Consider the following 12541-nt stretch of genomic DNA (forward strand, 5'->3'; position numbering starts at 1 on the left):
CCTGACCTCAAGTCTTAAAGTACCCTTTCAGTTGAAGTTCCAGGTGTTTTTCGTTCTCGTTTAATACAGATCTATGCTTGAGATGGGACTTTATTTGGGTTCCAACAAATACCAAATATATTTTGTAAACTTAAAATTAAAGCCAATCCTCTTTCGATATCAATCAAATACATCTTAAAGCATCACTTTTCAAACATGATTTCTTCATTCCGAAACCAAAGCCAATCATTTCAAACCCCCGTACAAGATGTCATTAAACACTCAGCTCCAGACATTGTTTCGGAGAAGCATTAACAAAATCCCACTTGTAAAGCTTGGTGAAATATTCAAAATGCATCCCAAGTTCATATCAAACAGGTATCCTGAAGATAGGTGGTGAAAATAACAACAAACATAGACGGCCAGAGAGCTTTTGCGCCATGTTTACCTTTAACCATTTGACCATGCCATGCCATGTCTTGAGCTTTGTTTGCTTTTCATTTGTAGCATAGACGATACGAGGTCCAGCAGTGTGGCGAAACGATTAGGTCATTGCATTTTTGTTGTTTTTCTCTAATACACCAACCAAGTTCCGTGCAAACTTCATGTTACAGAAGCTTTAGGAGCTTTCTAAGAGCAAAAAGCGGACAGCCAGTGCAAAAATCTAGAACGATAGAAGTGGAAATCCATCTCTAGCATTTGTGTTTTTTTTTCTTTCAACCACCCCCTCCAGCATAGGATAGCATGACCGTGGCACCATTGGCAAAGGAGTCCCATCATGACCGGAATGATACTTCTTCTCTCATGTATTATTCAAAAATAGTCCTTCAGCATCTCCGGTCCCCTTGACTGTTCTGTTCGTCTGTCCATCTCCAGCAAAGCCGAAGGTCGGTGCCCGTCGATGGATTCTCGTTCTCATTTTGTTACCGTTTTGGGTCATCACTAATTCCAGTGTTTGGCTATCCAATGCAGTGTATCTGGGTGGGTGTGTGGTTTCTTTTTTTTTCATTTCCCTTAAAAATAAGACACCACAGAAGTGTTCTCCCGTGCCAGGATCAAGCAGTCAAATAAGCTCAGCTTTCGCCGAGTGACGGTTTTGAGGCCGAAAATCATTGCGCCTTACAAAATCGTAAAGCAGGATTTTGTTTTTACTTTTGCCCCGGACATCCCCTTCGAGCTCTGATACATATAGCCAACCACCGTCACTTTCTTTCCCCATGGCAGTGGAAGCAAAATCAGGCAAATGTTTGGTTCTTTCTCACTGCTGTATTATTCATCCAATGCCGTCGAAACATCCCGTCTTTTCCTGGTATCAGTTTTCGCTTCGGCCAAAAAAACCACGCGAAGTTTCGCTTCCGCTCAGGAAAATGCTCAGTAAAACAAAGCAAAACCGAGATTCTATTCTTCCTGCTTAGGAGAGCATTAAAAAAATCATGCGGGTTTGCCGTGGAAAAGTTCTCTTGAAGGCATTGAAAGATAAGCACAAATTTCAATTAATCAAAACAGTGCCGCTCCGCTGCTAGCGAAAGCGGCAACAAAAAAAATGCCCCCCCACGGAAGCGCAGGGAAAAGAGATGAATGGTCCGTGACAGAAAATCGACTAACGCAGCACAGATCGAACCAAGGGGAATGGAGCAAGAAATTCAGATAAAAAACAAGACATCTTCAAACAAACCGATCGACCGCTTTTGCCCGACGGTATCGAGAGTTGGAACGCTGCGCGAACATAAAAAGAAAGAATAATAGTCACGGGATTGGTGCGAAAACAAGTTGCACTCTTCTTCGATTTTATGCAAATCCCTACACTCGACATCCTTTGCCAGTCGATGGCATAGTCATTGCGCGACGTCACAGCGAAACGTGCCTTTTGTGTCGTGCAAGAACCTAAGAAAAATGTTATTCTCTGCAAGGATTTCTGGCTTTGAAGAGGTGCAAAAATATTGAGTTTGAAGAATTTCTTTAAATGTCCGCATGTTGGAATTTAAAGTTTTCCAACCCGGATAGTGTGATGAAAGTTGGCTATGACGGCTATTTATTGAAAAAATCTTTTTTGCTAAATGTTGATTTAAAAAAAGATCTCACAATTGCCAAATAGTTTAACTACTGCTACGTCAAAATGTTTTCATTTCATACCAAATAAAGTCCTTCGCTGCCAGAATTGGGGGTGCGAAAACGAAAAAAACCTCTCTCTATCTCCCCCTCTGAAAAGGACGTCCCAACCGTGTAGATAAGAGTGCAAAAGTCGCACTTCACCAAGGTACGAGAATGAATAAGTAAATAGAATGATTTTTCATTTCTCGGACATCTGACGTTCTGCCATCCGGAAAACAAAAAAGGATGGCAGGTTTGAAAACGAGCACAAAAAGGAATCCTTCCCCAGCAACAGCAGCCAGTCGAAAAGACAAAAGAGAAAGTACCCGCCAGATAAGTGGATGGGAGTAAATGGAGAACAGCAGATTGGTAGATTTTTATTTTCCACCGGTAAAGCAAACGGATGGTGGAAAATGTGCGACCCCGAAAAGACAAACTTCCAGTACACGTGGCACAACTCGATGTTGAAACACTTTGCGAAAAAAAAACAACTCACCGTACGCCACTCTTAGATACGCTTCCTTCGTAACCATTCTCATCTATTTGGGCGTCTACGGAACTGAGATGAAATGGAATGTAAATTTTCTCTTCACTCGTTATGAAATATGCAACTTCCTTACCAAAACGACCCGCACGGGATAGCATTATGTCTGCCACGATGCTGCCGCATCATAGCAGGGGTTACGAATTTCTTGGCCCCCAATCTTTCAGCAGTGATGAGGTTGAAGAAGTTACGCGAAGAAACTTGGCTCGCTCGAAAACCTGACAACACCGAACGAGCAAACGATTGAATGTCAATCAATCACAACACAACCAAACTTCATGTGCTTGCGGGTATTCGCGTAGACAACGATTCCTATTCCCCTTTGGTCGACGACTGCAACTGGTTGGTGAGTTTTATTTTTATTTTTTTTTATGTTCCTCCTTCCAAAGTGTGCACTTGCAAATGGCCTCTCACAAACGGGATAAAGAATGCCGGGTCAGTCAATTATAATGGTGTTTCACAATTTGCATCGCAATTACAATCCAATCCAAACCGCCTGCTCCATGCGATGGGTCTGTTTTTCATCGATATCGCATCCAACTAATACGATCCATCCATATTATTTTTTTCAAATTCATTAAATTGGATCAGTTGCTTTTCCACTTCGCATAAGCACATGCAGCGCGGATTCATTCATTAGGGGAATCCAATTAACGTGCAGTAAAACGGAGCACCGTTCGTCTTGAGAAGATACGATAAGAATATTCCGATGCCTGATGAAGTATTGGCAGGAGCCATATTTCTTACGAATCGAAATAATTACTCCCAACTCTCCCTAAACCAATACGAATGCATGAATGCACCGAGCTGCTGAAAGTTTTCTCCTTGCAAGAAGCATCTTTCCAACTCTGTGATTGCTCTTCTAATGGGGTTTGCCATCCATTTCCCGGGCTATTGCAGGGGGTTTCTATATACCCTCGGTTCCAATTACGTCCGGTGCTTCATTATCGTCAAAGTGCGAAGCGAAACGCATCTTATCATCAAACCCAGCACAGCAAAAACCCTTTTCCACCGTACTACACTCGTGGCAACAAAAGGTGCGTTCATAAATTTAATGCTTCATCCCACCATTCCCAAAGGAACGCACCAAGGTACTCTCCCTAGCGGATAACGCCTCAGATGAAGAACACTCGGATATGAAGGAAGTGCTCGATAAAACGTCCCGAAGATAAGGACCTGCCCGACATTTAGCATTACTGCCGCCTTCTCTTTGCATTTCTTAAAAGCACGATCTACTCAACCATGCTACCGAGCAACCGGTGAAGGAGTGGATGTTTCTCTTTGGAGATTAGTGTGTAAGCATTTCGCAAACCCTTCTCATCACGGTACTACCGCATGTTCTGAGCATTAAAACCTTGCCGCTTCTTTTTTTTTTCTTTCGAGAGCGGGTGGAATATATCAACCGACAACCGGCAGTGGAATGGTATTATTTTTTATAATTTAAATTGTAATTAATAAAATTAATGAGCCACCAGTCGCAGGCCTTCGTTTACGTTAGCGAGGGAAGAAAATATATCACCTTCCCTTCCGATAGCGCTTGGCACACTCGATAGGAAAAATCGTGTGGAAAATTGCTCGGCCCAGGAGTGTTGAAAGCGTAACCGTTTGACTTTCCAGTGAAAGTTGAGGCAAGCAAAAGGTTAAGAAAGAACTACAATGTTTACTGTTTCATTTTGATTTGTTTTTTTACTGATGAAACTCGTTTCGATTGGATAGCATTGAGCAATGAAATAAGAATTCGTTCCTGGAAGGGAACCATAACTTACGAAATGGAAGCAATTTGTTATGATAACTAGGCTAATTAACGTCAGAAGATTTCTAATTCTTATGTCTTAAATAAAAATACTTCGGTGTAGAGATAATCCATATAAACCTGGTATTAAAAATGTGAATGGTTCCAAGGTTGTTTTCTGGGTATACAAAAGATTCAACTCGAAACAGTTGCTATAAAACACAGTGCCATAAATCTAAGAGTGCAAATACATAAACCCGAATGCACTATGAATGTTTGACATTTCAAACAAATAGAAAGCTAACTTTAAACAAAACCAATTCCTTAGCAATCAACGATAATCACTAACAGCGAGTCAGCTGCCGTTGGGCTCCAACTGCGCGTTGAAAGATCGCACTGATCGCGTCACACAAGCCGTATCCTTTGCCCCGGTGTTGTGTACGATTTATACACGGACGTAACACAACTTTGCTCTAACTCTACGTACGATGGAACCCTGCTGTGCTAGCCCAAAACCGAACGAAACATAACATAAATGGGGACTTGTTTCGATTTCATTTTCGGAAAGCGCAACACACGGTTCGTCGCACGGTCGTCCACAAGTCGCATGGTGCATAGTGCCACGGCAGACTTTGCAATAATTCAAACATTTAACCCATTAGGGCAACTGTAGCGCTGCTAGGGGTGGATCACACACCAAACTAAAACGGTGTACATGGTGCATTATTTCGATTTGCCGATTGGTTTCTGTCCGTGCCCGTACACAATCGTTCGCGGTTGTAAGCGGCACCGATGGCCTTTCTTTTCCTTCTACACAACATCGTGACTCTGGTGAGCGGAATTGCCACCAGAGTGTCATTATGCACTCGAACCTCCGGTACATTGCAAGCTGGTACATTCATTCGATTCGCTTTCCAGTTTTGCTGTTGACCGTTTTAGGGCAGTAATTCTGTCAAACATAACGCATGAGATCATTTAATGCACCCGTTGTCGCCGTTTTCGAAGAACCCATTCTTCAATGGTGCTTCGCCCTCAACAAATACCCGTGGCCATCCATCGTGGAATAAATGTCTTGAGAAATCGTTGCTTTGACGTAAGCTTAATTCGCCCTTTCAAATTTATTGCTAATTACCTACGGGGAATGGCTGCAGCGAAACGCCACCACTTCTGACGAGCTTTTCCGATCGCTTCTTCGCCACACAGGCACGTGTGTGCATTTGGCGCCTGTACCACTGCGTGGCAAAGACTTTTGCGAATTGCTCCAGCCAAACAGCTGCCCGTTTCGCTGATGAGCGGGCTTAATGGAAGGCTTAAGCGAACTCGTCACGGACGGGTGGATTATATTGCCCGGGTGAGTCCTCTTGGTGCACATCAGCATTTTGAAGTCTTGTGTCCGCCCTTTTGACCAAGGATCGAATCGTCCCGCTTATCGCCCCTCAAGCGCGGGCGAAAGAATGCGGCACAAAAGCGAACCAAGTCAATCCCGCGATAAGTCTTGGGAGGACTCCCAAGGAGTGGGCAAAATCGAAACGATGAAACATAAGCATAAACAAGAAGCTTGTCCAAATGGTTACAGCTCGGTAAGAGCAACGGTTTGAAGTAATGGCACACAGTGCCATGGGTGGAAAGGGAGAAAAATCAATCGATCTGTTCCACGTTGGCCAACCAAAGGGCCCCCAACACCGCAACAAACACTTGAAAACCGGGCTCGCGGGAGCAGAGGGCGCTACTGCTCGGGATGTGCTACTTTTCTCAATTTTTTTTATCTCACCCCTCCCCATCCTCCTCCTCCCTTTTACCATTCGCCCCCCCCCCCCTCCCCCAACAAACCCCACCCGTTCGACAGCAACTCTTCGATTTATTTTACTCTTGCCTCTTTCAATCGATCCCGTTTCTACGTCCGCTCGGGCGTACGTAGCGAATGGCTTATTTAAAGTTGAGCTGTAATTTACGGAATCGATTCCGGAGGAGCGGTTCAATTACGATATTAAATTGATTATTCGAGAAAACGGATGGACGTTTTTCGGACACCGGGCCCGCCAAGAAACACGGGCGAGCAAACGGAATGAATGGAGATTGCTCCGGCAGCTTCAGAACGTCCGTCCGCTTCGGTACCGTCAAGAACATTGCTGACACGCACGAAACAGGTTCCACGCAGAACAGATAGCAAAACCAGGGTTTTGCCAGTGTGCGTGCCGGTACTGTGAGTGTGTGTGTGTGTTGGATTAGGCGAACGAACAACTTCATTAATGCTGAGCTTCCGCAGAGCCAAATCGAAAGATTGAGGCAATGAAATTGAAAATGAGCAAAACGCAACGGAAAATAACAAAAAAAATGAACGATTCATCTCTCTATCTGCTTCCCGCGAAATTACAACCCCCTTCCCACTTAACCCTTAGTGTTAAGGAATAGGTCAGTGAACCGCTGACCGTAACGAAGAAGCATCAGTTTGTGATCTGTTATGCTATGCTTTTTTATCAAAAATCATTTTTTGTTTTACTTGTTCGATACCGTATCGATTAAAAGATCGCTTTGAAATAATCGGTAGGTTCGGGGTCGATCAAGCGAAAACAACCGAGGTGTTCAATGAAAAAGTTTAAAGAAAACGTTCCGCGTTGCCAGGAACGAACACTATTTTGCATAAACTATACACACAAACATAGGAAATTAAAAAAAATCATTTATATCGATTGATTGAAAATTTTTCTGATTTTCTTAAGGATATCATGTTTTGTTACAAAATCACAATGTTTTTTTTCTAAAATTGCTATTTACAATCTCTAAATAACTACTTTTCTTTTGAAACTTAACAAATTATTTAGTGTTCCAGGTCATTCTAAAAAAAAAGTTATTTAGTTATCACCCATGAGCGACACAAAAATACGTTAAAGTAAAAAAGGGGAAAAGCTTAAATAAATTAAATAAAATTATCAATCTGATAGATAAAAAAAGAGACATGAAAGAAAGAAACTAGTAATACTTATGATACAAACTAGTAATGGGAATTCCAAAGCTGAATCATGAATCCACGGATTCTCCTCCGTAATCGGGTCCGCACTATTCCGGAGTTCCATACTCTGGAGAGTACTGGGGGATCAACTTCGTATTACCGCGGAATCGAACCCAGAGATGTATTCAACATAGATTACGGTGTTGCTTCGGGTGCTGATTTCGATATTTACTCCTATTTCCACTCCGGAATCGACTACGTAATATACACTATTTTTTCAGCTGTGCACTACGGGTTTTTGAAACTGTTTTCAAATTATTTTTTTTTAGTTTTAGCAAGGTTTTCTTACATATAATTTTCCTCATATTTTGTGATATTTTTCCACATGTCTTCGCACAGTTTTTAAAAGATTTCCATAAGCTTTTGAATAGATTTTTTAATTTGAAATTTTTGCAGTTTTCCTTTCCTTTACCAATGTTTCAAACAGTTTTCTTCTGTTTTTTCAACACTTTTAGTAGGTATTTTTAATAAATTTCAATTGGTATTGGTATTGGGTATTAGTGTTTACACAGCTCCATTGTGGAAAACTTTATTTAAATAGTTTTAGGATAGGTATCCTCACATCTTTACGAGTTTACAATAGTTAGTTTTCCGTAATTTAGTATGGACGGTTTCCGCTGTTCCTTATCATCTTGTAATATCCTCGGAATTTCGGAGTTGATCCGGAGTAGACTGCAGAATGTCCTGGTGTTGGGTTACTCCGACTTTTACAACATTGCATTTTTCCCATCACTGATACAAACCGCACTAATTGTATTATTAAAAAAGGGTTGTGCTCATTCGATCTTTAAAAAAGGGTCATGCATATGAGTTTTCAGTGAAGAGTCTTTCAAATCCGGAGTCCACTGTAAAAAAGTCATAAATTCAATGATTCATAAATCCTCATAGATTCATGATTCCCAAACGATTTGATGGATACATGAAACTGCAATTAATTTTATTAATTAATGTATAATTAATGAAGGGTAAGATGAAGGTTGCTGTAACAAACGATAAAAAAAGACCAAGAGAACGTCATTAAAGAAGAATGATATCTACCAACTTTTATTATTAAAAATATATCATAATAAAATGATTTAATCTTAATAGACTTCAATCAAATGTTTGGAGCAGTCTGAGTAATTTAATCAGTATAACAATTCTTATGTTAGTTTATGTGTTAGTTTCATGCAGTTTAAAGATTCGACTCATGAAACTAAATCATATTCAACCAAGAATAAAATAAATATTTTACAGTACCCATTCTCTTACAATAGATGTTTAAACAAAACGGATAAGTATTATAATAAATCCCTGAAGTTATGCTAATATGTGCCCAAACCAAATAAGATTAGACATAATAGAATAAATCATGTACATGGCCGACGGTCAAGACGACGCATGGTACAAAATAAAAACACAAACCGTTCATCGTCCTCACCCAAGGACAATGATCCACGAAATTGATAAATGAACATGCCAGCATTATCATTGCACCCATTTACAGTCCCATCCATTTTTTTTCTTCTTCTTTTTTTTGCATCACATGGTATCCACCCCTTTTGAACCCAGGGATTTGTGTGAAATATTAGCCAATCATAACGGTTAGCTCTTATCGGGCAGAAAGGAGCATTCCTTTCTCGCTGTTCGAACTTCTTTACGAGCCAAGGCATCGAGTTGTGAAGGTAGAAATTTAATCGAATCAACCTGAATAGCTTGTGCACCATGTTTCAGCCCGTCAATGGGTTACGCAGATTTAACATTCAGCAGTGAAACAGGTAGATTCCGGCGTTGGGAGTAGTACGTACGTCAATATTCATATTATCTGTTCTTCTTTTTTTCTCTACCTATATCTGTGCTCGCATACGATAAGAAAGAGCCGAAATTGATCGACCGAACTGTTGTAACGAATGTTCAACCAAGGAAATCCACCTTCCACTGCCTTAACGGCACCTGCCTGGTATCCATTCCTAATCCACTTTTTTTTGGGGGGGGGAGGGGGTAAAGAAGCGAAGAAAAGTAACATTCTAACAAGTTCATTTTTTATCCCAAAAACCCAAACTACCTTTTTGGCTGTGCTCGTCCCAAACGCCCGTACAACGCGAATCAAGCGCATAACATATAAAACATCGACTCGTTTACGTTAACTCTAGCATGGTATTCGATTTCCCTCCACTCCGGAGCACTGTCCTCATCCAAACATGCAGACATGTTTTATATTCTGTACGCAATTTTCAATTCCTGTCTCGTTTTGCTATCCATCTGAATAAATGGTTTCCCATTCTTGATTCGCATTGTCGGTTTGCTTCCGTATGCGAAATTGAAGGTTTGTTGTTTTTTTTTCCTATTTGAAGTTACTGCATTTGGAAAGCTTTTTAGCTTGGTAGTGAAGCGTTCATCGGATGTAGTAAATGCAGGCTTTGCCCGATCGATTCACATTCAAAGGCAAAAACGAAAATCCAACCAAGCAAAACATAAATATCCTCAGCTAAATCGAACCAGCATGTAGTTGCTTCAATGAATTTAGTTCAAAATTCTTCCCTTAGAATGTAGAAGTATTTTTGAATCAGCCTTTCACTGCAACGGTACGACATGTCGCCAAAAAAAAAGAGTCTCCATGATGGATGAAATGTTATTTTTCGCACCGCAAGTATGCAAATCCATACTTATGGTAAACGATAAGCAAACCAACGAGCAAGTCGTTGTATAGGCCGCCGTCACCTGCTTGGAAGGCGATAGCATCAAACCATCATAATAATGGTTGCCTCCTGCGCCATTAAGCCGGCCGGTTATAAATGGCTATAGCCCAGGAAAGTCGACTTTCTTGTTACCATTGGAAGCTGGTCCGGTAGTACAGCCGTTTTAAAAAAACTGTCTCAGTAACGCTTTTGTTCCACATTTGCCTATTGAAATAAACAAAATGGACCAGCCCTTTTGTGTGGTGATGAAAAATTGACGATTTACACTGTACTCTGCAGGCAAAGCATGATTTTAGTTTTTTTTCGGTTTTTTGTAACAAATTTTGGGCAAAACAAATGTATCATTTCTTGCTTTTCGTGTCTACATTACCTTCCGCCGTGTCTTTAAACAAGTGGAAAGCACAAACGTTGAATAATGTGTGCGCCACCATTAAGACACCGCTAACGGATGGGTACCGGGAGTCCTTAGCGAGTCCATAAATACGCACGTGACTTACCTGTAACAACAGAAGAAAAGAAAGGAAAAGGAAAAGCGTTAGTAAAAAAAAAAACACACACATCAAAAGAGTTCAACATTGGCACGACATACGTATATACGTTCCTTCCTCTTTCGACAGTCACATTTGGACCTAGTTTTATTGGTTCAATTTCACCTTCCAAAGTTAGCATGTTGTGTGGAAAAAGTCGGCAAAGTATTTCCTTTTTTTCTTAGCACACAAAACACACCAACTGTACCATGGAAAACACCGAGGGCGCGTTAAAGTCGGGCACGGTCGTGAGACTTTGCGCTGCAATTATTCAAATGTTCAAAACCGGCGTCTACCGGCCTAGAGAAATTTATTCATAATTCCAGCACACCCTTTGCCACACGCGTAAAGACACGCTCCGTTCGGTACATGAGTGTAAACAACGCGACGACGACGACGACGACGTACTGCCAAACTTTTCCCTCGGGACCTCGCGTCAATGGAAAAAGGCATGCAGGAAATTCAGCACATCAAACGGGCAAACTGCAAGCTACTTCGGGAAGTTTTGACGCTTTTTTTTTGGCCAAACAAAAAATTCTCCCAAAATACTTTAAGGGGGACTCACTGACATTCGTTTGCTGCTCGTTTCACATGTTAACACTGGTGTAAAAACATTTCTGTGTTTGTTTTTTTTCCAAACTTGCTTGGAACTCATTACCATACGAAACTAATAATTCCGTCACTGGTAACACGGACTGGGGGGACAGGAAACCGCTCAATAACAGTCAAATTTTATTAAAAATGAACATTCCATTGATAAGCATGTTTCGGTAGCGCGATGTTGCATAATTTTCCCATCCATCTTTCATTCCTCACGTGAAGCCAGTGGAGACAGTCATCTAAAGCTATGATCTAGCGACTGGTTATCATTATTATTAGTATCTATCAATTTATTCTACCAGTAAATACCTAACCATTGTGTTGTGTGTGGCAAAACTATCTCAACAATAGATTTCAAATAAACGAAATCACAAATTGAAAAGGTTAATGTTCGTTTCACTACACCCAAAATCTTTTCTCTATTACCAGTCCACATCTCCCGTACCACATTCGATTCCGCAAGAGCGAAATTCAATCGATTTGAGACGATACACTCAATGCGTCAGCGTCACAAATTGGAGAGTGACTGAAGCAATTCATAAATATTTATAAATATTATTGACTTGCGACAAGCTTCAGAACGGATCCCGGCAACACAAACATTGGTCACGTTCCCGGCCTGGGAAGTAAGGAGCCAGAAATGTCAAGTAATTTTCACTTCCGTCGCACCCTCAAAGCTCGCGCTGTGAACGATTGTACTGTTAGCATAGCGAACCTTTACATGCTTTTCCCTACCGTTGTCGCTCCCGCCCGGTTCCGGGGTCCTCAACACCACCCCCACGCTGGCTTGATTGACAGGATCATTCTGTCGTGTGCGCACACGGGGAAAATGTGTGACATGATTTTTAAGGAGGCATTTTTCGATTCCCTTCATGTTATGCGATGCCGACAAATCGACAACAGCAACTTGGTACAAAAACCGCCCGGCTTAACTTTACTCACCCACACTCACCCACCCACACTCCAAGGAAAGTTGGATAATGTGGGGGTGGAAAATCGAGTGCCGCACTGGGGTAATGGGTTTTGGGTTGTGGACCGAAAGCCAACCAAAGCAAACTCACCCTTGCGAGACGTTGTGATTTCCGGGCGTACAGTTTAGTACGCAGGGCAGGAACCTTGCAGGAGCTCATCAACACCGGCAGCAACTCGACGATGATGGAAATTTGGTCGATTCGAGGGAAAGAAAACACCGACAGCACTGACAGGGTGAAAGCCTTAAATGACTGAATTTAATAAGCCTGATAATGGGGTTTGACGCAAAACGCGTTGGTGGCGCTGATGGGAGGGAGGGTTTTTCCAGTAGAAAAGCAGACTTAGACGCGTTAATAAACTTGTGGTTTGTTGTGCCGTACATGTCTGCTGTAACTGAGTGAGTTCTGT

At 41.6% G+C, this 12541-nt stretch overlaps 1 protein-coding gene across 6 annotated transcripts in view; it reads right to left on the reverse strand.

Annotated features, from left to right (window-relative positions):
- LOC125760547 (sterile alpha motif domain-containing protein 5) overlaps positions 1 to 12541 on the reverse strand; it is a 127295-nt gene that overhangs the window by 63778 nt on the left and 50976 nt on the right. Inside the window, exon 3 of one of the 6 annotated variants that reach the window (XM_049420769.1) lies at positions 9333 to 10531. The exons of the other annotated variants lie outside the window; for them this stretch is intronic. Coding sequence (XP_049276726.1) covers positions 10376 to 10531 — 156 coding nt within the window. The 3' untranslated portion in view covers positions 9333 to 10375. Of the gene's footprint in view, positions 1 to 9332; positions 10532 to 12541 lie in introns of those variants that run through there. 6 annotated transcript variants of the gene reach the window in all.

The sequence above is a fragment of the Anopheles funestus genome, chromosome 2RL, assembly GCF_943734845.2.
Source record: "Anopheles funestus chromosome 2RL, idAnoFuneDA-416_04, whole genome shotgun sequence".
In the NCBI taxonomy this organism is placed as follows: Eukaryota; Metazoa; Arthropoda; class Insecta; order Diptera; family Culicidae; genus Anopheles; species Anopheles funestus.